Here is a 27,644-nt window from a genome sequence, read left to right as displayed (position 1 = left end):
TGAATAATTTGTTTGAAAAATATAATGGAATGCATTAAATAAATTATTTCACAAATATTATTTAACCAGTTCTATTTGGTAATGGTAACCACTGTAACTACATTGTCAAAATTCTGCTGTGACTTATATCCATCCCTCCATGCATTCCTATTGAAGATGATTGGCTTGTACAGAGTTTAAATCAGACAGTAATTTATACATATTATGGGCCTTAATTCTAGCCTAATGGATTAGTTCCTATCCTGCTCAACCCCATTAGGAGTTGCAACCGTGTATTTGAGGGCAGAATTTGATCATGTATTTAAGATGTTGCCATTATATTCCAAATATATTGTTGTTGGGAATAGTTCCTGGCAAAAAATTACAAAACATTTTAAACATAGAAGATTAATAAACACTTTTATCTTAGTTCATCTTTTGTTTTAGCAATATTTCATGTTCATAACATGAAAAGAACATAGGAATTCACTGTAAAGATATTTGTTCCATCCATCCCATTGTGATTAATACCTTGGGCGTACTTCCTGAGCAGCTTGCCTTTTTATTACTCCTCCCAGTGCCTATATAAAAAGCAAATGAGCCTGATCCAAAACCCATGGAAGTTCATGGAGAGATTCCTACTGATTTCAGTGGGCTTTGGATGAAGACCTGCAAAAAATCTTGATCTGCAAAAAATGACATTAAAATGATCTATTAGACAACTATATTATGAAGTACATTGTATTGCTTGGTTCACTTCAGTTACTGTGCCTATAAAAAGCTGTGGCACTTATCAGAGGTAGAGACTTGTCATAAGAAAACTGGAAAAAAATAATTTCCACCAGTGGCATTGAAACGATCCTAATATCTGACAGGATATGGTCAATGTAGGGTGTTCGCTTTGCTTCACAAAATGACCGAACAAGCATTTGGAATGTAAAAGACACCTTCACGTTCTTTGTTGTTTTTTAATTTAGGAGCCCTAAGGATGCAGAAATGGTGATGTTGGCAATTCTGATCTCTTCTGACTGTGCTGTGACAGGTTACTGTCTCGTGCCATACTAAATATACATCTAGAAGCCAGAAAAGGAAATACTCACTGGTTCAGCACAGGCTACGCTAACGAGGCACAGGCACAAAAGGGAAACTTTCATCTTCAGAGATTCCTAAGGACACAGAGCAATAAATTATTTGGCACATGGTTTTACCTCAAATATAAATTGTAGTATTCCATAACAATTAAAGTGTTCCATACTGGAGGGAAGAACTTGCTGAAACCTCAAAATGCAGCCTGTTTGAATTTCTTTTTGAGTAATTAAAGTTTTCTTCCAACTGGCTTCACCTAGTTTCATTTTTCTAGAGATGTGCAGTGACTCATCAAAAGCACTATAAGAAGTGTCTGCAGGTGACTTACAGTAACTTCCTCAGAAGTAAAACACTTGCTCTGAAGAGACTGGATGTCTGAGAGGGACCAGAACATGGAGTCATTCTCCTCTGAATCTCTGGTTCTCATACATTCCAGAGCAGTAGTGACCAAAGGCAGTTCCATGGTGATTAACTTACCTAGGTGTCCCTTGTGTGCTCTGACCTTTGGTACCTGACCCTGTTGTGGCTCTGTCTCTCTCAGAGAAGCCTATAATGGCAGGGATTGTTGTTGTTTAAGAACAAAGTAATATGGTGTGTGGGTGTGTGTCTTACAATGTGTAGTACAAGTATATGTCAGCTCAGTGTTATAGTGATATAGTTTTGTGTCTGACATTAAAGTTATTTTAGGTATTGTTATACACCCCTTGTTAAAGATCAGTTTTTATGAAAGAGGTTCTGGGGAATGTTGTAAACAAATGAGTATATTAATATGCGTAAGGAAAGAAATACAATGATAAATGAAGTAATTAATTTAGCATGTGCTTCATTATCATTCTAAATTCATCTATTGTAGAAAGCTTTCACTAATATTATCTCTTCTGAGTGCTGCTAGTTGCTGGACCAAAACTAATAAAAGCCAGGTGCCATGTGTCTGTGATATATGTAAATAAACTCAAATAATTTGTTTATTAATGCTTGTTAGCATATTCCCTTTGTCCTGCTTGGTCATTGGTGGATTACACAGGTGTAGTCCATGAATTATTCTTGTTACGTTAACGCTTATATAAAAAACACCTGCAGAAAAAACATACTTTATCACTTGTATACAGACATTTCTATATATTCTATTCTATTCGGCATGCATTAAGCAAATTATGCACTGCCTAGACTAAGTTCAGCTACAGTTTATCAGCTTCATTTCACTAATCAATAGATTTGTGCTTGCAGAGAAAGATGGAGCAAATCTACTAGGGGAAAAATTAAATGTTAAAAGGCAATAGGGCAGTGGGGCAAGAGAAATTACCTTTTTATCTTCAGACTGCAAGATTTCTTCTGCCGACTTTGTAGGCTTTGTGCTCTTTGCTGAAATGTAAAGTTTGTTATAATTTCCAGTAGCCAATCAGCTCTTGCTACCTTAGCACCAGCAAACAATTTGTCAGAACCAGAAGTGCCCACAGATAACTATGGGGGGTAATTTTACTCTAAAAATGTTTTTGTGGTAAAAGGCAGCTATCAAATGTTCCGTCTAGTTGAATAAACAGAAAGCACAGTATATACATATCTATTTTGAAGTTTAAACTGTTCAATAATTAGAATAGATTTTAGGTCTTGTGCTTCCACTTATGTGATTAATAAGAGGCTTGTGGCAACTTTCAGCATGTTTACCACAGAAGATACATGGAAGGGAATTAAGTTAAAGACAAGGGAGTGTTGTCAAGTGGTCAAAGCAGAAGAATGTGGGTCAGGCCTCCATTCTAATCTATTTACAGCGCTGCTGTGAGCATGCAATGTTTGATATTGGTGATATCACTTTACATACGAGGCCTCACTTTCCCCATCTGTAAAATGTATCTAATATCTACCTACTTTAGAGGGATGTTTTAATCACCTCTTCAGCCCTTTTAGCTCCTCAGACAAAAACACTATATATAAGATAGATGAAGTTGTGCAAAAATTGACATTTTGTTTTCATCTGAAAAATGCTCTCCATGCCCAGTGATTTCACTTCTCCTCCAATTTTGCTTTATCTGCTATTTGGGCAAAATGGCTATTTTCACAATGAAAGTATGTTAAAAGCATATATTTATATATCTTTTTGATGCAGCTGCTCTGTTTATTTGATAAGCAGGCTCATTTTTGCCCCTTTTAGCTTGGAAAAAGACCTATGTTTGCTTGAAAATTGGGTCATTATCAGTGAAAAATGGCCATGTTTTGCTTGTAACCAAAAACGTTCAAACCTTTGCACAATGTTTCACAAAACTTCTCATTGTCAAATTTGTAACAAAAAGCATGAATTTTGTGTCATTTAGCTTTTTTATTGCATATAGTTCATCCATACAACTTAACCTTTTTTGTATATTGTTTTCATGTTTTGTTTTCTTGATTTCTCCTCTAGTTGTTGAGCCTCTTCTTTCCAAAATTTATGCTTGTCCCAATATTTGTGATTTCGTCACTACTTTGCAGGATGCTTTTACTTCTTCCACTTTTCCAGAGGTCTTGGCTTGTTTGCACTTTTCCTGTAACGTTCTTGTTTTGTTGCTTTTCCAACTTTTCCCTGTTTGCTTATGCCTTCCAGTATCACTGTGTTTTGTATCACAGCTTTGAATATTCCCCATCTGATCTGTAATGAGACTTATTCATTAGCACAAATGAATGGCCTGAAATACTTTCCAAGCATCACCTTGTATGCCTCCTTCACAGACCTAATCTTTAATTTATCACGAGCAAATCTAGTTCCATTTGCACCCATCTTTTTATTCATCTTTAAGTTAATCTTTCCATTTGTAGTTCATGATCACTACGACACTCGGCACTTGTATGAATTCTGACATCCAACAGTGACCATCTGTACATCTTACTGATAATGTGCTCAGTTTTGGTTTTTGGTTTGGCCACCTAATGAGTTCCAGGTAACCTTCTGCATGTCTTTGTGAGGAAACCAAGCATTGCCAATAACCAGATTGTGCATCTCACAGCACAAGGTATACTCAACAAGGCACACATTAAATGCATTAAAACCTGCTGATAGGTCTCAAAATGTGAAGTCAAGGTATGGGATTGGTTACAATCAAAAAGTTTACAGTGGTGTGAACGCTGCAGAAGATAGGTGATAGAATGCCAAAGAAAATAATGCAAATGCAACCAAGGTCAGTCAGACCTAGAGACAACCACTGACTAGATGGCAGGACATCGTATGTAGGGACATGACTTGACTTTAGTAATCTTATATCTTGACTTTAGTAAAGCTTCAGATACTGTCTCGCATGATCTTCTTATAAACAAACTAGGGAAATGCAACCTAGATGGAGCTACTTATAAGGTGAGTGCAAAACTGGTTGGAAAACCATTCCCACAGAGGAGTTATCAGTGGTTCCAATCATGCTGGAAGGGCATAATAAGTGGGGTCCCACAGGGATCAGTTCTGGGTCCGGTTCTGTTCAATATCGTCATCAGTGATTTAGTTAATGGCATAAAGAGGACAAGTATAAAGTTTGAGGATGATACTAAGATGGGAGGGGTTGCAAGTGCTTTGGAGGATAGGATTAAAATTCAAAATGATCTGGACAAACTGGAGAAATGGTCTGAAGTAAATAGGATGAAATTCAATTAGGACAAATGCAAAATACTGCATTTAGGAAGGAACAATCAGTTGCACACATGCAAAATGGGAAATGACTGCCTAGGAAGGAGTACTGCAGAAAGGGATCTGGGGGGTCATAGTGGATCACAAGCTAAATATGAGTCAACAGTGTAAAACTGTTGCAAAAAAAAGTGAACATCATTGTGGGATGTATTAGCAGGAGTGTTATAAGCAAGATACAAGAAGTAATTCTTCTGTTCTACTCCATGCTGATTAGGCCTCAACTGGTGTATTGTGTCCAGTTCTGGGAGCCACATTTTAGGAAAGATGTGGACAAATTGGAGAAAGTCCAGAGAAGAGCAACAAAAATGATTAACGGTCTAGAAAACATGACCTATGAGGGAAGATTGAGAAAATTGGGGTTGTTTAGTCTGGAAAAGAGAAGATTTGAGAGGGGACATAACAGTTTTCAAGTGCATAAAAGGTTGTTACAAGGAGGAGGGAGAAACATTGTTCTTCTTAACCCTTGAGGATAGGACAAGAAGCAATGGATTTAAATTGCAGCAAGGGTGTTTTAGGTTGGACATTAGGAAAAACTTCCTAACTGTCAGAGTGGTTAAGCACTGGAGTAAATTGCCTAGGCAGATTGTAAAATCTCCATCATTGGGGATTTTTAAGAGCAGGTTAGACAAACGCCTGTCAGGGATAGTCTAGATAATTCTTAATCCTGCCATGAGTGCAGGGGACTGGACTAGATGACCCCTCTCTCAAGATCCCTTCCAGTACTATGATTCTATGACCAAGTTGGGCTCAGTGGAGGAACAAGCCATGGACAACACTGAATGGCAACATTGTAACTATTCCGTGTCTTCAAAGATGGTCTGGGATGAAAGAGAGAGTTCATCCATATCTAATGTAAACTCAAAATAATGATCTCTGACCTTCCTTACAGACTCTCTTTAATATCGCTCCTAACTTCCTTTTTCTTCTCTCCATTCACAGCTATGCATCTCCCTTCCTTTCTCTGCCTTTTGGTTGCTTGGTTGTTGGATTTTATTGCAATAATACCTAAGAGCCTGAGTCATGGATCAGGGCCCCATTATGCTAGACACTGTGCAAACACAGAATCAAAAGATGGTCTCTGCCCGAAGAGGTTACAGTGCAACTATTAGAAATAGTGACTGGGGAGCCCAAAGTAACGATGACACCATATTGATCAGCAAGAAAAGCAGTCGTCATGGCACAGAAGCTGCTTGATCACTGTCAACCGCTGGGTTGCTTAGGTTTGCCTCTCCCCTTCGCTCAGCCCTTTGGAGTAATCCCAACACCACCAGGCTTATTCATATCCTCCTGGGCTTTCCTGGTTTTTCAAAATTGCAAAGTTAAACAAAGAACTAGCCACTTGGGTGTGAATGATGTATCTGTGTGCAAAACTGCAGAAGTTGAGCATGCCGTTGGGACACACGGTTTTTGAATATCAGAACTGTGTCACAAAGGCCCATTGGTAGTTCACTACTGTGTCAGCAACTCTTGTCAGGCCTGACATACTCATTACACCTCACATGCTGATCATTAATGTCGCTGTGAAATGTTTGTAACAACTCAGTCGGTGAAATTATGGATACTCTCTGGGATTATGTCCTGGAGACTGTACACAAGGGTGACAAAACAGGTTTCTTCTATACAAAGGGGAAATAAAGTGTGGTGGCAGATGCTCCGTCCAGGAAAGAGGGCTCTGACCTGCTGCCTCTAAGTCAGCCAGTGGCTAACTCTCCTGAAACTTTGTAAGGGAGGGGAGTGACCCTGGACACTCCTGTATTCACAGCCTATTCACTATTGTGGTAATCTTTGTACAAAATATGCCTTGAAAGGTATCATCTGAAAACTAATAACTCACTGATTTATGCCCAGATAAATTTGTTAGTCTCTACGGTGCCACAAGGACTCCTCGTTGTTTTTGCTGATACAGACTAACACGGCTACCACTCTGAAACCTGTCACTGATCACTAACGTTCTGGTGTGGGGTATGTACCATGTGTATGGATGGATATATGCTGGAATTATGACTTAAGTGTGTTTAAAGCAGGCATGTCAGGAGGTGTTGGTAAACAGGTTTGCCCTAGACAAAGGACTGTGTATTCGATTCTCTGACCAGCCTCGTGTTCGGAGAAAGACAATGAAAGTCCATTTTCACATATTGGCAAACAAAACTATCAGGCTAACAGGATGGGGTACAGAGTGGGGCTGTAGACAGGCTGCTAGGGTCAGAGCTGTTGAACCAGGACTGTCCAGCACAAAGGCACTTCAGGCTTGTAGGTTGGTTGTGAGGGTCCCTGGCTGGCAGCTGCGCCAGCAAAGTGTTGTAAAGCGCCCATGTTGCAGGGGCAAGTGGTGACACAAACCTTTACTGGTCTGGTTGCACCCTGAACCTCGTAAGAAGGTCCTATGTGCCTTAGCCAAAAGTCCTTTCTTTGCCTTAACCACAGTACCATCCTTATCACACAGAGACTGTCAGGATGCAGTTATGATTTTACAGTCAAACTCTTTTCTTTACTACACCGGTATGTAAATCTGGAGTAACTATTAAAGACAAGAGGGTTATTCTGGATTTGCATCAGCATAACATAAAGAAGAATTTAGCCCACTGGTTGCTTATTGATATGATATGGCCTTGATGCATGGTCATTTAAAGTAGCAACGAAAGATAATGTAAGATTTTCACTGACTCCAAATTTTAAAGGTTCATCTCAGTTGCACCAGGTCAGTGCCATATCTTATTATAATGCCAGCAGGAAAACTGTGAATCTGTTGATAAAGTATTCCCTAAAAGAGGGCCCTTCATTTATTCTGAGGTTAGACTAGAGAAGTTTTTCTATTTTTAATCAATCATTTCCTCTTGCCAGGGTGTCTTGTGGGCATTTTGGCATGGGGTCAGATAGGAATAAGTCAGTCTCAAAACACAGCGAGACAGATCCTCAGCTGGTAAAAACCTGTGTAGCTCCTTTGCCTCCAGTGCAGTTATGCAGATTTACACCAGCTGAGCATTTGCTCCCATTCGTGGAAAACTAGCAAGTGACATGGTATATTGGGCAGATAATTAAAAAGTTGTTTCTTCTTCATTACAACATGTTGGTCATTTTGGTTGCTTTAAAATTCATTTTGACTTTAATATAAACAATGGATAGACACACTGCAAATATATAGGATACAACAAAACTCACTGGGTAATTCCACCTGACATACAATATTCCTCAGTACCAGGATTAAAAATCTACAAACCCCAGGAGCATATATAATGTCCAAAAGCATGTCTTTAACAAAGAGCACATTTTAGTAGTTAGCAGTAATGCCACTCATTAAAGGTGGATCCCCCCCTTCCCCTTTTTTACCGGCATCAAGTTACATTTTGCTGCACCTTCCTGAGAACATTGAAAACAATTGCCATGCAGAGTATGAGCATTAACAATATCAATCACAGTCTTGCTGTTCATTGATTGTAATAGTAATCATGGCCATATACATCATACCCATGCCCCTTGTAGTAGCCATATTCATCCTCGTATGTTCTGTAGCTGTCCCCTCGGGGATACCCATTCTCCCGGCCGTCGTTATAATCTGTTTGGCTTTCGTAGCCATTTTCATAGCCCGGGGTGGTGGTTTCTCCGTTTTCATAACCCCACAGATCCCCAGGGGTGGTGGTGTCATAAACCTCATCCTCAGTTGGCGTGGTGTCACCTCGCCCCGGATCTGTCGGGGTGGTGATGACGATGGTTGTGGCTTCAGTTTCATTCTCTTCCTCCTCCTCCTCTTCAGCCTCTCCATTGCCACCATTCCCATTCTCTGTATCCGTACCATTGGTGCTCGTGCCATTGCCGCCGGTCCCGTTCTCATCCACTTTTTCAGTTTCTTCCTCCTCTTCTTCATTTTCCTCCTCCTCATTTTCATCGCTGTCCTCTTCGCCTTCAGAGCCTTCGCTCTTCCCGCCTTTTCCGGGAGCTTTGCATCCCCCCCCCTTCTTAGCGCTTTCACCCGTTTCAGCATTCTCAGGACCTTGGCAGTCTTGCTCCTGTGCCACATATGGCAAAAGGGTTCGGATTTACAAAGGGATAAATAGACAAGAGAAAGACGCAGTCATTCAAAAACTTTTAACATGGGGCCAGATCCTGAGCTCTGAGAACTTCAGGCGAGGTGTGTCTTGCCCTAATGGACCACAGATGGGTAGGAGGAAGGAAAGATTCCCTCCCGGCTTCTTGCATGGCCCATGTAAGGGATGGTTAGTTGCAACTCAGTCCCTTGGGGGCGGGGGTGGGGCAGGGACTGCATTCCAAAAGCTTCCCACACTCTAGGGGGAAATGGCAGGGAAGTAAGCAGCGGGATGGCTCTCTACCCACACCCAGCCACAGTGGCTGGCCCACTGGGCAGCAATATGACAGAGCTTTCAAAATGGTGCAATAAATTACTCCCCGTGCAATTGGGAACGTGCAAAAAGCGCTGTGCCCGTCTGAAAGGCACATGTTGACTCCGCTGACTTACACAAGCTGAGGAGCTGGTAATACATGGCTGCAGACAGAGGCTCCTTTCAGCATGTTTACCTCCCAGCAGATACAGCGAGAAATATCATCCCCTGGCTCCTAAGCCCATGCCAAAAAGCGGAATGTGCTCCAGACTAAGAAGCATTGAATACATACTGTATTTTATAGCACTGGTATTTCCCCCTGGTTTGTGGGAACAGAAAGACATTAAGGCACTGTAAAGCCTGCCTTCAAATTGTAAGCTGTCACTATATATGTGTTTTGTATGGTGCCTACCATAGTGAGGGCCCTTACCTGGTCTAGACCTGTAGGAACTCTTGGAAACATAAATACTACTACTAATGGTTATGACACAAATTGAGGTCTAACAATGGGAACCATCTAATAAAGGAGCTGAACTGTACTTACTGGGCCTGTTCTCCAGAGTAAATCAGGAGTCCATTGAGTTACACCGGTGTAAAATGGGTGAGCAGAGAATCAATCTCAATGTATTTTGGGATTCCTTGGGCCAGTCTATTGGGCCAGGAGGTGGGGTGGGTGGCAGCCTTTTGTACTGGCTTCATTGTATTTATAAACTTACTGGAGGGCTGCAAATATTACCTTCTTAGGGATTTTGGTTATTCCGTTACCAAGGCCTTTCTTGCCTACAGCCTTCTTTCCAGTGGGAGCCTCAGTCGTAGTTTCTTCACCTTCATTCTCTCCATTGTTTCCTTCATTTGACTGCTCCTGCTGAGATATTACATGGCACTGGTCACAGAGGCTGTTTTAGTTTCGACAGAGATGTAAAAATAATCTCATCATGTGAGCAGTAAACATTTCAATAGAGGGAATTGTCTTTCCCTTCTGTCCTTGCTGTGTCTGCTTTAAATACTGAAGGAAAGCACTCTTTCTTAGGAGCTTGCGATGCCAATCCTTGCAGGGAAAACAAAGAATCCTGAATTTGTGTCTTGGCTGTGGAGTTCAAGAACAAATAATTTTAGACCTCTGTTTTCAAAAGCAGCCTCAAAATTGAGTGTGCACAGTCATCTGCAAATCTAAACAAACAGGCTGCATGAAAATCCCATTATCTGCAAGACGAAATGATTGTGTGAACAAAATTACAAGCACACACTTAGTAATGAGGTAGAGGATGCGTTGATAATTTCACCTTACAGGGCACATTTTTTCTAGAAGCCTGAGTTGGTGTGTTCAGCTACCATGATTATTTATATACGTTAGTATTATGCACATATAATACACAACTGGCCATTTAGTAGTCACAGTTGCATGTAAAATTTTGTATCTCTATGCATAGGTGCTGGAACTAGGGGTGCTGGGGGTGCTGACATGCCCCCTGGCTTGAAGTGGTTTCCATTCTATACAGGGTTTACAGTTTGGTTAAATGGCTCTCAGCACCCCCATTATAAAAATTGATCCAGCCCCACTGCCTCTATGGTAAAACGTAAGCTCTATGGCTAAACTGTTAAATCTGCATATATGCAGGTAGTTGCTCGAGCAAAAAAGCACATGCATTTGCAACCCTAATGTACAAGCAGTTACCGCTATAGTGCATGTAGTAATTGTAATTACATAATGAGCAGTTCAAGTAAGACTCTGGGTTTGTGTGTATTTAAATATGCTACTTTAACATTGGACAACTGGGACCACTTTTGGTTTTGTGTTTCTAGAGCTGAGGTTTGTCCAACTTTTTTCACAGTGCAGACCATATCTTAATATAGCTATCCTCGAACTGACCGCTAAGGTCCCATTCACAATCACACAACATCTCAAAGAACTCTTCAGAAAACTGGGACTACTTTGGGTTTTGTATTTTCCCAGGAATTTTTGCTTTGAGACTTCAATTAAAACCAAAACGGGTCCCATCCTTCCTTTGTAATTACACATCAGGGACTGAAGCTGAATGGTTTTGTTTTGGTCTCTTGTTTAACAAAGTATATCATTTGAAAGAACCAAATTAAGCTTTGAAGTAGGGATGGGTGAACTCTTTTTGCTTCAAATGCACCCAGACATAGTGGGTTTGAAAGTTTTGATTTGAACTCAGACATCAATGGGTTTGCTTTCTGCTTTGGAGTACCTCTGGAAAAGGGAGCAGATGAAAAAACACCACTGAAGAAATAGAGTGCAAAGTGGATCAGATTGTTGGGGAGACTGGAAAAAATATAGAGACACAATGACAAAGCAGCAGAGAGGGAAGAGTGAAAAATTGTAATCAACAAATAAAAATGATGTAGGAGGCTCACTTCTGCCAGACTGACTTTTAAGGTTTGTTTTCTATCTCAATTGAATGGGAGGGACATTTGACTTCTGAGGCTACTGATGGCTAGCTTCACCTGTTCTCAAGGCTGAGACTGGGGAAGAGAGAAACCTATTTCTCAAATTGTAGATAGATACCTGTACATGGTGCTTGTGCTGGTTCTTTTAGTAATTCCTCTTGTTCCTCTGTCAAGCCTGGCTCAATTTTTCTTTCTTATTTTTGCACACAGCCAATTGCTAGTGTTAGAATTTGTAAAAATTCCATAGACTTTCCCCGTCTTCTGAGGACTGCCTTGTTTACATGACCAGTAGTAAGATACTAAAGAGAGGAACAATCTAATGTGATCACCTTCAACACTCGCTGCTCAGTATCTAAAGAGGAATCAAGGAAGGTAAACCTAAAATCTTGGGTTAATTTAGTGCCAGTTAAAACGTAAGTTATTTTCTACTCTCTTGAAAGAGCCACCAAATTGCATGGTGTGGTTGTCTGTGCGGATAGGTATCAGAACTTGTCATGTGCCCAATAAAATAATTATCATAGTTATGCTGTTTATATAGCCATTGCTGAGGTTCTGCCTCTTCATTATAAATTATCTTTCTTTCCACTGCCTTTAAGGCTAAAGCCTGCCACAGAATTGTCATAGCCTGGAAACGGCTTTTTAAAAAAACAAAAACAATAGAGAATAAAGTCAATGTTTCTTCAAGCCACTTTGGTTCACTTCACAAATTTACTATCTGAAACCTCAAGTCATGTAAACGAAATTCATATGGAGATTTAAGAGTTACAAGTAGATGCACTTTAAAGGAGAAGTTAAAGGGTTTTTTTTTTGTTGTTGTTTTTTTTTAATCCAGCCAGGACCTGGTTTTATGCTTTCAGGGGTCTGGGTTTTTCCTGCCAGAGTTGTTTATATCACCAACACCTAAACAGTTTCAGGATGCAGATTCTGGCTCTGCTCCAGGTTGTCTGCATGTCATCAACACTTCCCAAAGGAAAGGCAGAAACCTGACTCTAGTCTTGGCAGGTAGATAATAGAGGGATTATTTTTAGATGACAGTATTCTGCCTACAGATGAATACAGACACAATATACATGGTAATGCCCTGCCTTTTAAAATGTGGCCTCTGTTTTTTTTGGATACCATTTTTATCCTTGTGAATAACTGTAAACTCAAAGTTAGAGATTAAATGCTCACCTACCTGATGGCAACTGCAATGAACACATAATTAATACTGTGCCCACCAGAACAGAGACCATGTTGAAGCCCTTTCCAGATAAGACCCATCTTTAAATGTAGGTGTACATTTTCCATACACACTAATGGTCCTGGATGTTTCAGTTTGTGGGTACTCAAATTGAGAGACTTTCAAGGGGTAGGTGCTCAGCATGTTCTGAAAATCAGGTCCCTTTAAAATCACTCATGTTGGGCACCCAAAAAAACTAACTCCTCACTTTGGAAAATCTTAGCTGTGCTGGTCTATAAATGTTTAAGCTATTTGCGCTCCACCACAAGGGGCATGTTCTTTGCAGGGGGTATTTTGAAATATATTTTCCTCTTTTCTCTCAAACTGATATGGCAATTTATTCGCCATCAGATCGAGTTTCATCTTCTCTGCCAACAAAGGTACCAATTGGGAAATAAATTTCAAATGAGTTACTCTGTTTAAAATCCTGGTTTCCTGATTATGCATGAAAGGCCAAATTCATGGAAACGGAGAAAAGAAGGTACACCTTGCTCCACATGAAAGCCCCACAGGACTGAGGAGTGGACTCAAACTCAACTACTCAGGATATCTGGTTAGCTGGGCCACAGCTGCTAATACATGCCAAGGAGGTGAGTCGGGGGGGTAAGGTCCACTGTTTGTTCTCCTGCTTGTGGTGTTTCAATCCTGTAGATTTATGCTTTGTATGGAAACACTGGTGCCCTGTCTTGCTTATGCTTCCCCCATTGCCCCTGTACTGAGTTGCAGAGATCTCCACAGCACATAGGTTGCAGAATCTCTATGCACCAGGCTCTCAGATAATTATTGCCTCCCGTGAACCTGACATATTGATTTTTCAACTGCCGTTGGGCATTCTGCATCCATGTAGCATGCCTCAGGATTTAACCCTAAGTATTTGCAAATAAAATTGCACGATTATTTTCAGTATGTAGATTTAGGAGTGTGATATATTCCTTTCCCTGAATACCTGTATAATTAACACCAATGGTTGATGTATAAGTGTGTGGAAAGCCAGGTAAGCACAATATATATATAATGGCACCTTTGTAACCCATAACAGTCATTCAAGCCAAAAATTCGGTGTTATAAATACAGTAGTGTCTAAGCACACATTGACTCAAGAGACCATAATGGCAGCAAAGAAGCTATTACTGCTTGTCCAGGTCAAACTATACATTTCCAAAAATAGTATTACACCAAAATACATATTTACACAAGAGATTATATCAGTTTTGAAGGAGACAACACAATTTAGAAGGTAAATAGTAATGAGAGAGGATGTTTAACTCCCAGTACTGCAAATACACCCCATGGTTATGTGATGGAAGTACTCTCTGTAGTCAGTGTTCCCTTTTCTGTGTTGATGGGCTTGTTTTATGAGTTAACACTGGGGCCACTCTTGTTTCTGGGTCACTTTATTTCCCTAAGGATTATGTTGCAGAATTCTGTGGTGTGCCAACAGGGAGAACAACTTCTATGTCGGTAAAATAAGGACTGGTGAATCACCAAACTCAGGAACAGTGCAGAAGATTGCATGCTGCTCTACATAACGTCCCACACAAACACATACAGCTGAAAGAACTGGACATAGGGCCAGATCCTCAGTTAGTGTGAATCAGGAAAGTTACATTACTGTCAATGGAGCTTTTCAGATTTATATCAGCTGAGGATCTGGCCCACAGACTCTCTAAGGAAAGAAGAGTTTAGTTCCATAATTCTCCACAGTCAATTTGCTTTGCTATTATCCTGATCTAAATGTAGTAAACCTAGTTCTATGGTCTAATCGTTAAGCAGGGCTTTCCACTGTTAGTGCCTCAGTTTACCCATTTGTAAAAAAGCTAGTAACAATACTTACCTGTCTCACAATGTTGTTTTTAAAGAGGTTCTTAGATGAAGGGCACTATTGAAGTGCTGAACATTATTAACACTTCATCTTCTTAGGCCTGAAGCTGGTCTTTTCTGCAATTTTATCAAGCCCTGCCCATTTCTAAACTGTTGGAAACAGAAAGGCTGGACTGTATCTCAAAGACTACTCCCCCATTTTAAAAAAAAATGACTCAGGGCTTAAAAAACATAGCAGCAGTCCAGAATGGAAACCTGTGGGTAGTTAGCAATCCTGACAATGACCATTCACAGAGTTCAGACTATTAAAAAATCCCCATTTTTTGTTTGATTTTTTTGTGCTACTTGGTTTGTTTTGACAATGGCCACACAAGTTACATACCCCTTCTTCTTCTTCCTCCTCCTCCGAGCTGTCACCATCCCCCTCTTCTTCTGAGTCACTGCTCTAAACAGAGGGAAAATTGTGAGTATTTCCTTTCCTGTGCTTCCAGTTAATGGGGGAGGGAGAGAGAGAGAGAGTTTCTGAGAATTACATATAAAGCACAGAAAAGATTCTACATGGATAATTGATCTACAAGGTTAGCCAGACAGTTAAAGGATTCTGGTGACCTTATGATGGCGCACATGAAACTTGTGATGCAGAGAGTGGTGGAGAGTCAGGCGGAGAAGGGTTTGTAATGTCAATGAACCCTTGAGACGTGTGTATACCACACTTATACTGGTGTTCCACGAGCTTCTCAGGGGAGTATGTTGTACAAAAAATGGCTGGTGTGGACAATGCCTTTCATCCCAATTATGTTATGCCTTTCAGCACCGATTATATACATGCACCTTACTGAACGAGACTGACCTTCTGGGGGGAGCACAGCCACCAGCCAGCACACCAGAGCTGCACAATGATTCTGTGCACTGATAAACCCTGAGCCTTTCAAATGGCCTCATAGGTCCTTCAAAGTCCACACACAGTAGACAAAAAGAAAAGGAGGACTTGTGGCACCTTAGAGACTGACCAATTTATTTGAGCCTGAGCTTTCATGAGCGACAGCTCACTTCATCGGATGCAGCTCACGAAAGCTTAGGCTCAAATAAATTGGTTAGTCTCTAAGGTGCCACAAGTCCTCCTTTTCTTTTTGCGAATACAGACTAACACGGCTGCTGCTCTGACACAGTAGACAGATTTTTATGGTCTTGTCTGAAAACTTCGTGGGACTCAGAGTATGTACATTGAGGATGGAGGGCAGGATCAACCTGGCCTAGAGCGGATTGAATCTGTCCTCCTGGGAGACTAAACACTTCAGCTGTGGGGTGTAGCCCACTAAGCCATCCCACTCTCTGGACTGAAAAGCTCCCTTGCTGGTATGTGTGCGCTTTCCCTCTCCTTTTCACTGTAAATCTGCTTCCCTGTCTACAGAACATCTTCTGCCAAATATATTGCCTCTCCAACAACTTATCCACCATCAGACTTTCCCAGGAACCACAGAGCTTTATGGAAAAGAATAGCGGCCTCGGACAATAAGCTATAGGGGGACAGAAGCTTCCCTTTCCCCTGCCACCATTCAGTGCTACGCTGTGGTTTTCCGCCCTGGTTCATCCAGTTACTTACCCAGCACATAACACTTTCAAAGTGCTGCTCGGCCATTAAATTGATTTATGCCATTTGTTACTAAGCAGGCAGAAAGGGTACCAGAATCTGGCCTTAACTAATTTAGACTTCAGAGTAGCAGCCGTGTTAGTCTGTATTCGCAAAAAGAAAAGGAGTACTTGTGGCACCTCAGAGACTAACCAATTTATTTGAGCATAAGCTTTCGTGAGCTACAGCTCACTGTCTCTTAGGTGCCACAAGTACTCCTTTTAATTTAGACTTGCAGCTCGCCATGAGATAGGTATGTAAACATAGATTTCTGGAGAGAATGGATGTGCTTTGAAATAGATGTAGTTCTCATCATTCAATTTTTCACTGAAGGTATAAGTAATTTTTTGTTTGGATATGTTAATACTTCCTATAAAGGCAGTAAACATTTCTACTCACATTATCTGGGAACCAAATCATTAGCTTTCCATACAGGCTTTATTATGACTATTATTTCTGGAGGTGGGGAGAGGAAAGGTGTAGGGAAACCCAGGAAGCCCACAAGCCTTTTTGGCCTTGGAGCTTGTATCTTCTGTACGTTGACATTTGCGTTCAGCGTAATTAGGGACTAGATGAGAGATGGGTTCACAGGATTCTTCTCTGACATTGTGAGTGATAGCTAAAGATGGGCCCGCACAAAAATATATTTGTACCCGAGGGACACTCCAAACCACTGTGCTGCTGGGGCATCATTCCCAGACACAAGACTGTTTTTAGCTTCAGAGGAAATCTCTGACTGTGCCTCTGCATCTAACTGCATGCCAGTCAAAAGATACAGATATTGAGTCTATGAAAAATAATTCCAAACTGCTGTCTTTTTTTTTTAAAGCATACAGTAAATTCTGCCATTTCTCCTATTTTTTTCAGTTGTAAGCAAAATTACTTCTTCCAGTGGAGTCTCCTTTGCATAATTTGTAATTATGCAATTACACATCCTGCTTTCCTGTAACTCTGAGCCATGCCAGTCTGTGCCATTTCCAGAGGCCATACTGAGGTAAATGATGTCATATTCTTGGCAGTACCGTCAGGCAGGATGCAATCCATACGGCTATACTGGCCACAGTTCTGGACAGGTCTGGGAATTAAGTGGCCTTTGTTTACTGCTTTAAAATGAGTGTAATTATTTTATCTTATTTAACAGTGAGTCTCTTTTAAATGACATGTTTTGTGTCAGTGCCCCTGTGAGTCACACCAAATGTCTTTGGAACATGAACCTCGTGGGCTAGATGTTCAAAAGATCCCAACTTATTGGGGTGCTGAGCTCTTCTTTGTAAATCTGGTCATAAGTGTTACAATGGGGGCAGCTGGGTGCCAGGCCCTTTTCAAAACCTGGCCCTTTTTATGACTGCCCTCCAGCTCCTTTCCACTGGCTCTGACAGCATAAAAGGCTGTAAAGATACTGTGGGGAATTCCTGGGGAATTCACTGGCTCTCCTCTGTTACCTGCAGCAGCCCCCAGTTCAGGGGGTCACACTGGGGGATAATCCCAGGGAGAAAGAGGTGTGCCTGGGGCATTCCCACATCTGACTATTTCTGAATGTCAGCCAGCCCCACAGTCAACTGCACATAAGCAGGGCCAGCCCTACGGGTGGGCAGCCAAGGTGGGGGCTCTGGATGGCAATTTTCAGGGGCACCACATTGCTCATCTCTTTTTTTGTTGCTGTTGCTTGAATGGTTGACGCAGCCATTTGGGATTTTTTTGGGGAGGTGTGTGGGGGGGGGTTGTTTTAAACTCGGCCATTTGGGTGGTGCCAAAAATATTTTTTCCTCTGGCAGCAAAACACCAAAGGCCAGACCTCGGCATAAGTTAGGGTGGCTGAAAAAATGGATATAATGAGCCTGATTCTCCTTTCACTTACCCCAGACTTACACTAGTATAAATTTGCTGACTTCAGTGGAGTTAATCCTAATTTACACCACTACAGATGGATCAGAATCAGGCCCAGTGCATGTACACCACCCAGAAGGCCAGATCATCATCCGTTGTGAATTTCTGTAGCTCCACTGAGCTACAATATTTAAATTAGCTGAGAATCTGCGCACCCCCAACTCCCCCACACACACCATAGGACCCGCACTTGTGCCAGTTCAGCTTTTGGAGGTTTCTTTCTCTAAAGCATAGCTGGTATTGTTTCGTTTTGGCTAGAGAAACATTTGGGGTGAAATCTTGGCCCTGTTGAAGTCCAGGGGATTTTTGCATGAGGTAAGGATTGAGTTGCATGCGGTAAGGATTTCACCCACAGGCTTTTGTTTGTAAAAACTGAACCAGTTATATATATAAATCAATATGAATGGTTCATTTTGCTCCATTTTAAACTATATAGAGAAAATTTCACGGACCCAAAAGAGAATTTAAGAGATTTGCAGGATCTTGAAGCAGATTAGGTTCACCCATCTGAATAAGAATAAATTAACATCCCTAACTGTCTTTGGAACACCCCAGGCCAAATTCAGTCCTGGTGCAAATGGGTTTAACTCCTCTACTTTCAGGTGATGTTGATGGAATTATTCCTCCTTATGCCAGAGCTGAGTTCAAATATATGTGAATTGTTCCAAATAACTTTAAATTATCTAAAATTGGCAATTATTTTTGTTCAAGAGGTATCTAATTATGTTAAGTGTGTGGATCATAATGTGACAGGCAATGTTTATAACTCCTTTTAAAAAGCTGCATTTACCTGAATTCTTCTGTGTGGTGGATACACATAGGCATATCTGTAAAAATAATATCGATGTCTGTTCTTGAAAACCTAGCAAAAAAGTAAAAAAACTAAATCAATTTTGGTTTCCGGTATTGGTGCTTAAGAAACAAGTGAGTGTAATTCTAATACACAAAAATAATCCAACAAGGCTGATATCATACCGCGTTTTCTTCTGAGTCATCTGATTTTGCTCTTCTATAGAAGCTTTTTGCCTGTTGGAAAAGGTTATTTTAATGAATGGTTCTCCTACTTAAAAACACCAGCAAGGCAAAGTCACTGGCAAGTGGTATTCTAGCGCCTCATAAATGATCTAGAAGAGTTAGTCAGTTGTTGAAGCCACTTACTGAGAAAGCACAGGCTATTCCCAAAAGGCAGATAAAGATAAGTGCAGTCCTCATTGTTGTATTTTCTGGAAATAACAAGAAGGGTAATGTCAGTATATTTACTTCACATTTATGAAACATCAGCAGAGCAAGGGAGCTCCTGGGCTACTGACTTATGCAGTATTTTCATGCAGAACTAGCCCAGTGACATTTAGACAGACAGACAGAAGTGTGTGCACACGCACACCCACAACCACACCCAAATATATATGTATGGAGATAGACAAACATAGGGGAATCGCTTCTCCCATCAATGGAATACTGCCATTTCTGGGGTTGAATGTCACTGAGGGTATGCCTACACTGCAGCTGGAGGCGTGCCTCCCAGCCTAGGTAGACAGATTTGCACTAATACTGCTTGAACTAGTGTGCCAAAAAGAGCAGCATGGATCTAGTGCTCAGGCAATGGAATGGGCTAGCCATCCAAGCTTGAGTTGGGAGGGCATAGACTCAGGCCGCTAGCCCAAGCTGCTGTCCAAGCTACAATATCCATGCTGCTATTTTTAGCATGCTAGCTAGAGCAGAGCTAGTACAAATCTGTCTACCCAGGCTGGGAGGCACGTTTCCCACTGCCGAGTAAATATGCCCCTAGAGCATGTCAACTTCATTGCAGTTAAATTATCTGATTAATTTAGCCTTCTTTCTCTGTAGATGGATCATTCATTAACAAATCCTGATCTGTGAATGTAGTTGTCCTTTGCAAGTACTCACCAAATAGTTTGTGAACAATGTTTAGTCGGTGTTTTTCTTTGCAAACTAATCCTTCGTTTGCATTGCATGGCTGGGTTTCTAAGTCACATGGCAATGTTTCTGCTCCCTGATTGGACAACTTGGTTTTTAAAACGGGAGACTAGTGAGTGATGAATAGTGAGCAATTACAATGAATAATGTACATCTAGTTTGAGTTCTTGACCAAATAATCCTTCATATAAGAATTCACAAAACCTCTGGGAATTGCACTCATTTTCACAAATAAACTGGCCATTGTCTGAATCCTCATGAATAATTCATAGGGTGATATTATGCAGCACAAGCTTGTCACATTAATTCATGAAAATATTAATGAGTCACTTTCTGTATTATTCAACACATTATTCAACAGTACACAGTAACATGTTAGTGCAGGAAGTCAAGAATGTTGAAATTTCAGGAGGAAATATTTAGATTGGTAGCATGTAATTACCCACCCTGGAATTTGGCCAATTCCTTTGGGTTAATTCCTCCATCCTTCTGAAAGGAAACTTTAATGATCTCGAGTAGATTTTTATGTTTGAAGGCACTTCCTGTATCACCATTTTCCTAACTTCAAGCTGAGGTTTTGCTATAGTAAGAATGCTAATGTCACCACGATCAGGGCTGCCAAACATGGGTTTTCCTCATAGGTGTCCCTTCCAAGTAATCAACTGCTCTAACCCTGGTAATCAGCTGATTAGCAATGAGAGTATAGGTCACAATGTGGGCTTACATAATATTTATGTTTAGAACACCTGATATTTGTATGATATTTATACCCCTGAATCATCTGATCTGAATAATGGTCTATTGCACCTTTCCTCAAACTTGCTTGAGACCTCAGGACTTTGACAGGCTCTGGACATCACTCTCTTAACTTTTAGTTGTCTCCAGGGGGAAACAGTGGCCTGCTGTAGGGTTTCTGAGGAACAGCTGACTCCATTATTTACTGTCTTTGAGATAAGTGGCTAGCAGGTCTACTACCTCTTCAGCCCTGCCAGATCCACCCAATTATGTCTTGAAGTGAAGAAGTGTCTTCTTCCTTGTTCTATAGAACAGGACCAGGAAACACATCTCTAGTTCTCATTCAATTTTCTCTCTAAGTCCTCTAAAGCTGGGTGGGCTCTGAGACCTGGTGGGAAATTACCTTTTAGTGCTAAGGTGATTAGGAATCTTACCAGACTCCTACTCCTACCCACCCGCCTCCCCAGTAAAAGTAAATCAGAGAGATCTAAACACTAAAGAAATTCAGACATGTGCAAGTGGGTGCAACTGCACTGTAGTTTGTGACATTTCAGAACTTGCAGTGGTCTGATTTTGGTTCTAATGTGGTTGTCATGGTTCTTCACTGAACTACAGATTTCTCTGTGGAAGAGGTAATAAACACAGATCCTGAAAGCAAAAATATCCATAACTTGCACAACTGTTTATTTCATTAAGACACTGAGCCATAAGGAGTCAGAGTTTGAGCTGAAGTACATCAGTGTAGCTCTGTAGACTTCAGTGGAGTTATGTTGATTTATACCAACTGAGGATCTGGTCTGAAACTTGCAAATTACACCTGTCTGTAATATAACACCTAAAAACTCTGCTTTTGGGATCATTTCTATATTTCAGTTTGTAACAAGATTAGTTGTATTAACTTTTTTAAGCTATGGGAAAATCTGTTTCTTCCATTCTGCAAATTTTCCCCATGCTGTATTAAACACAGGTTAGAAAAGAGTCAGGAAAAATTGTTTTCTTAGGTTGTTCAGTAGGGATTTTGATTATATTTCACTCATGAAATTTTTTTGTTCACATTTTCTGTCTCATATTGGAGTGGTTGACAAGTTATAATTAGGTATGGCACGACTTAGTTACCTTTTTCATTCAACTTTATCACAACGATCATGCTGTAAATTCATACCTTTTTTTACAAAGTATACAAAGCATAATTTTGCAATCCAGTTAGAAATAGAGAATCAACAGGTTAGAAAAACAGGTGGAAAAAGTTGGTCTCAATTTATACAACATATAAAGAAACTAAACATAAGAAATCTTACCAGTTTGCAGTCCTGAAGTGTACAGCCTAGTTAAAAGAAGTCAGTGGACACAGATTTAATAGTTTTGCTTGCTCACTGTCATCCTACTGGAATATAAACTCTCTTTTCACCCTCCAGTAGCCAATCATCACCTTGCCTGTGTGATGTCAGCAAGTGGACTCTCACCATAAAACCCCCCAGTTTCAACATTTTTCTAGACACAGATTTAGTTTATAAACATAAAGCTCTGTTCTAGTGCCAAGAGGGTTGTATCGTTTCATTTAATTAAAGGTCTCGTGTAAGATGAAGGGTTTGGATGCTGAGATGTATAATAATGTTCTGAATATAAATTAAAACAAATATTGGGAATTCTGTTTTAAGGGCTTTTTCTCTTTCTTTTTTGGAAAATGTTATATACAAAAGAAGTGGAAACACAACAGTCCTGATTCTCTTCTCACTTAACACCAGCATCAATCTGGTTTAAGGCTAGTGTGAGAGGACTATTCGGTCACAAATAGTGTCATTTGTGCTGATATAGCTCATGAATATGAATTAAACACAGCATATATATTATACGAAGCCAGATGCTCACCATAGTTCTGCTACTTTACACCTTTGGAGAACCTGGCCCATTTTACTGTTTTATAGAAAGAAAGGAAGAAAACTGTTACTATCAACCATTGGATACCATACAATGTACATAGAAAGAAAAAGGAGTACTTGTGGCACCTTAGAGACTAAGAAATTTGTTTATCAACTCAAAGAATCCCAAAGCACTTTACAAACTATACACAGAGATCACTTGACCCACTGCTGAAAAGCAGTTACTTCTCAGGTGAAACGTGGCAATTGTTTGATGGTGTACTGCAAAGCTAAACAACTGTTTAGAACCTAATGTGAAGAACAGCTTATGCAACGGAAAGTACAGGGGGAAGCTAAATAGGCAGAATGTAGTTATTCAAGTTAGAATTTGGTCAGGACACCAGAGTTAGCAACCCTACTCTTGAAGAAATGTCTTCAGATCTATGACCACAAGTGGTCAGGACCTTAGTTTTATGGCTCATGTGAAAGATGCCACCTACTGCAGCGGTGTCCATTAACACCATGATAGGGTACTGGTTCATTACTGACTCAGAGGGTAAATGACCACCTACTGAATTACTAGCACCACTTCCAACAGCCGCTAAGTGTTCGTTGGTGGTCTTCCATGAAAGCACTGTCCAGGCTGGATTTTACACTCATGAAGCACTTCAGTGTGTTGGCATGAGTGTTGGCTTGTCTCTGACCAAAGGCTAACCTTACAATAAACAGTGAGGACCACTTAAGAGATGACTGCCCTAACAGATGCTGATATCCCAATGTGGTGGTCACACGGTATGGGTTGAGGTATCTGGAAAAGGGGTTACATTCATCTGTTTTAGTGCTAAGACTTTAGTAGCAAAATATGGAGGGCTGGATTCTACAATTGGCTGTGAGGAGCCAAACCTGGTGGTTATTACTGATACCAGGAAGGACAAAGAGGCAAAGCATGAGAGTGTAACTATATGTACAGGATAGCATTCAGTTATTTATTAGTGATGCAGTGCAGTCCAATTGGGTGACTTTTAGGGGAATTAGAGGGGTCAGGTATCTGCAGTCAGGAGGGTATTGCACACCACCAAAGAGAGAGGAAATCCTTGAACAATGGACTGGACTCAGACTGGAATCAAGTGGCAGGAAGGACTAGCTGACATTGCTTGAAGGAGGGGGTTTTACTAACTGAATAATTAAGACAGATCTTTTTCTCTCAGGAAGTCAAGATGCTGACAAGGAGAGGCAATTACAGGTATGTTTGTTATCCCTAATTCTCCAGGGCAGAGCTGATTTTATACTTTTTGTGGATGTTGGGGCTTAAAATGTGCCCATTACCCTGGGCAAAGCAGACTAGCAATATTTGAAATGGACATCTGATATCGAATGAATTGTCCGGCCCATCCCTGGGTGTGTCTGATATCAGTTATCTAATACAATGGCAATGTTTATTATATGTGCACAAAGTGTGGGTGTGTATGTGCTTTTGTTTGCTCTTTAGGGCCTTATTCAGGCAAAAGTCACATTCATTTAAATAATCATAAATACCAATTTTAAAAATTAAACTCTATATTTCTTGGTGGGTTGTGGGGGGGAGTTGAGTAAAGCAAGGGGGCTGGTGGTTTTCCTTCACCCCTTGGGCTAAATCCAGGACTGGTGTAAATTAGCACCTCTCCATTGTCTTCAATGGAACTCCACTAATTCATATCAGCTGAGGATCTGGCTTCTTTTTCTTTCTTTCTTTTTCTTTCTCTACCCTTCCCTTTTTCTAAATCTTTTTCAACACCAGTTTCTCTTCAAACTGATTCTTTAATACATCTTTGAATCTTCAAAGTTTTTACTTTCTAAATCCATTCTCTTTTTTTATCTCCGCAAAATATATTTATTTATTTTGGGTCTTTTATTCTCTGACTTATTTTTCCTGTTGGCATTTTCTCTTTTATGGTGTGTCCCCCCTGGGGCTGGGAGGAGTGATGCCCAGAGTGGGCAGACAGACTTGTGCTAGCTCTGTTTGAGCTAGTGTCTTAAAAATAGCCACATGGCTGTGGCAGCTCAGGCTAGTGCAATGTTCACACTGCAATTTTGTCTGCCTACCCTCGCTGGGAGTCATACCGCCCTTGGGGTGAAATCCTGAGAGGTGCTGAGCACCTGCAATGCCTATCGATTTGAGAATCAAGGCTCTCAGATTTGAGGTTTAATAGGACTTGTCATTCTGGATCAGATCCCAAGTCCATGTAGTATACATTTGTTTCTAATCACCTCTCTCTTCCCTCATGTTAACCCACTCCTGTCTCTGTTAGATGTCCTTTCACTCCTCCTTTCTGGATAAATTATGTGCAATTGTATAATGGGGTTGCTTGTGATGTAGGGTGCTCAACAGCTGGCGGGGAGGCTCACTTCTGGTTTTTCTTATGTTCCTAAGCTCATGCTTCAGGTTTCAGCTGGCCACCTGCAGGGGTCAGGAAGGGATTCCCCTCCACACAATGTATTCTTGGTGTGTTTTTAATCTCCTTTTTCTGAAGCATCCTGGGGGCCACAACTAGACACTGGACATTAGCTGGGAAGAGTCTGGGCTCTGAGGTAGCGTCAAGTATCCTCTCTCTCTCAGGTGCTTGGTTCTTGCTTGCTTCGTTCTTGCTCCCATGCTCAGGGTCTAACTGATCACCACATGTAGGGTCAGGAAGGAATTTTTCCCAGGTCACATTGGCACTGACCTTGGCGGTTGTTCGCCTTCCTCTGCAGCATGTGGCAGAATTAACTGGGTATATGTCACTTAATCATTTCCGTGCCATTGTGGGGGTCTGGTGCACCTGGGTCACTCCTGTTCTCTGCCTATGGCACACAATGGTCTAGTTGCTGTAAACTGGAATACTTTGGTTTAATTTCAATTTCAGTTTTTCCATTTAGTGTGCTGGTGCTAATGGTGGCCTGTGATGTGCAGATCAGACTAGATGATCTGTGGGTCCCTTCTGGCCTTCAACTCTGACTCTCTGGGTATGTCGGTAGTGTAGATGCTCAAGTCCTAGGTTACCAAACCCAGCATCTGCTAACATGAGTAGGGCTATCGCAGGGCTTATGCTGCAATAGAGTTACAACTTCCTTCTTTATCTGGGCCTGATCCAAAGCTTACTGAAGTCAGTGGAAGCCATTGATTGCAGGGCTTTGAGTCAGGCTTCTTCTCTTCTGTTGCTCTCTCTCTCCCCCTTTCTACTTTCCCACACTCTCTTTCCCCATCCTTCTTTTCCATTCCCTGCCTCCCTCATTTTTTCCCCTTTCTTTCCTTTCCTCACTCTCGTGATTGGGCCAAAGGTGCTCCAAGACCCAGTCTAGCCAAAGAATGAATCCTTGTTCCAAGCTGATTTGGGGCAGACAGGCCCCTCATCTCTTGCTGACATAGAAGTTCAATTCCATCATGCAGTCTCCTTTGTGCTTCACATTTGCTTCCAGACAGTGTTCGGTGCCCAGTTGAGAGCAGGGGCCATGAGTAGGAAAGAGTTGCATGATCTGCCGCTGAAAACATTTATAAGCATCAGTGAAGTGTAGCAATTTGGGTAACTAGGCCGTTTCTCGTATGGCCACAGACATCTTCCCCCACCCCACCCGCAGAACATTGATAAGGGAGCTAGACATTTGAGGAACTACTTGGCAGAGCTGGCCACATTTAGAGGAGTAAACCAATTCATCTATAGTAAGGATCAATTTGAACAGCTGCCTCTCTCTCAAACTTGAACCCAAACTGTGCTCAGATCTGGGGGTTTAGATCAGGACCAAAGTTTCCAACTTTTGCCCTGACACACTTTGAAAACGTAATGCACTAGCTACTGACTGTAACTTTTGTTTATTTTTATTTCAGCTGTGATAGCTGTAAGGTGGCTAGCACTGAATATGAACCTCTGGCTGACTAGGCACAGATTGGGAGCACTAGTATAGAAGCCACGGTGATGACACTGTGATGGATACTCTCCAAACCAGCAAAGCAAACACCAGTGTGACTGCCACCTAATGAAAAAGAGCCAAAGAAAAGAATCAAATGTTTTGAATTCATGGCAAACTGGAAAGCTCCTTCTGGCAGGAAAACCTAGATTATGTCACTTAAAATTCCTAAAGACCGGCTGTTTCCCCTGGGCTACGTTGTAAACACCTGGGTTGGACATTAGGAAGCTAAAGTTTAGTTTTTAAATTGGTTTTGTTTATTTTGAGTAGGAACATTCCTGCGAGGAGTTTGCTGGTGCTGGTGTTATTGTACTGAGTCTGTTAGGTGAGTTAAGGTACCACGGAAAACCTATGGGAGTAGGGAGTGTGACTTTGTAGGTGCCTTTTGAAAGAAGCAATTATACTACCCTGTTAATCTATCATTCCTTAAGAGTAATTGTCTTGCTAAACTTTTCCCTATATATTTTTACTATCTCTTGAAGTGCCAGTGTGACTATTGTTGTAGCTCTTACATTACTTTGACTGTCTATGGAATATTTTACCTGCTTTTCCAGATTTTTGTACGTATACAGTTAAGGGATTCTTGTATAAACCAGGTCTCATTAGCATGCTCTGTACCAGTCTGAAGCAAGAAGGTGAAAGGGACTTTGGATCACAGACTAAAGACTAAGCTTTTCAGTTCCTTTCCAAGGACAGCTTATGAAATCCTAGAACATCAAGAAAACATCTCAGTAGTTTTAATTTTAACTCCTTATTTTCTGGAAGCAGGATATTCAAAGTATGCCTACATTTTAAACAAAACCTTTATAATCGATGAAAGCAGGAGTCCCCAGCAAATTATCGGACAAGGATTGGAAGGCTTGTAAATATTTGATATTAGTGAATTGTAGGGATATTAGTTAAATTGTGATTTGTTTTCCCTATTTCTATTTTTTGACAAAATAGTGGAAAACTAAGCAGAGGTGGCCTGGCCAGTACGAGCACAGACTATTGCCACGTTGTTGTAGTTTAATCATCAAGCAAAATTGGATGGGTTTTAAAGTAAATGTCTGTAAACCTCGTAAGTATGTACACTCATTACAGGTCCCCTGGATATTGTTAAAGGAGCATCTGGTGAGGCTGAGGGGAAAATTTTCTTCAAATGATCTGATCATTAGTGAACATTGGAATGGTTAGGTGG

General features: G+C 41.0%; 1 protein-coding gene and 1 long non-coding RNA gene across 2 annotated transcripts in view; one reads left to right on the top strand and one right to left on the bottom strand.

Annotated features, from left to right (window-relative positions):
- Positions 1–26,944, top strand: part of LOC140910216 (uncharacterized) — a 46,702-nt gene extending 19,758 nt beyond the window's left edge. Inside the window, exons 2-3 of the long non-coding RNA XR_012158462.1 lie at positions 23,752–23,786; positions 26,385–26,944. This is a non-coding gene — a long non-coding RNA (uncharacterized lncRNA). The remainder of the gene's footprint in view (positions 1–23,751; positions 23,787–26,384) is intronic.
- Positions 7,876–19,224, bottom strand: IBSP (integrin binding sialoprotein). Its single transcript, XM_073340649.1, has 6 exons — positions 19,170–19,224; positions 18,987–19,037; positions 18,802–18,873; positions 14,877–14,939; positions 9,779–9,907; positions 7,876–8,712 (listed from the first exon to the last, which is right to left on the bottom strand). The coding sequence occupies exons 1-6, from the start codon at positions 19,221–19,223 to the stop codon at positions 8,134–8,136; spliced, it is 948 nt and encodes a 315-aa protein (XP_073196750.1). The 5' UTR covers position 19,224; the 3' UTR covers positions 7,876–8,133.
- Positions 26,945–27,644: the final 700 nt, after the last annotated feature.

Source organism: Lepidochelys kempii, chromosome 4 (assembly GCF_965140265.1).
Source record: "Lepidochelys kempii isolate rLepKem1 chromosome 4, rLepKem1.hap2, whole genome shotgun sequence".
NCBI classification, from domain to species: domain Eukaryota; kingdom Metazoa; phylum Chordata; order Testudines; family Cheloniidae; genus Lepidochelys; species Lepidochelys kempii.
Note: the sequence above shows the minus strand (reverse complement) of the source record. Positions and strands in the feature narration are given on the sequence as shown.

Coding starts and splice junctions, on each gene's coding strand:
- IBSP (XM_073340649.1), bottom strand. CDS start 19,223: ATGAGGACTGCACTTATCTTTATCTGCCTTTTGGGAATAGCCTGTGCT. Junction 14,940..18,801: donor CACCACACAGAAGAATTCAG/GTAAATGCAGCT, acceptor CCCTCTGTTTAG/AGCAGTGACTCAGAAGAAGA. Junction 8,713..9,778: donor TAACCAAAATCCCTAAGAAG/GTAATATTTGCA, acceptor TATGTGGCACAG/GAGCAAGACTGCCAAGGTCC.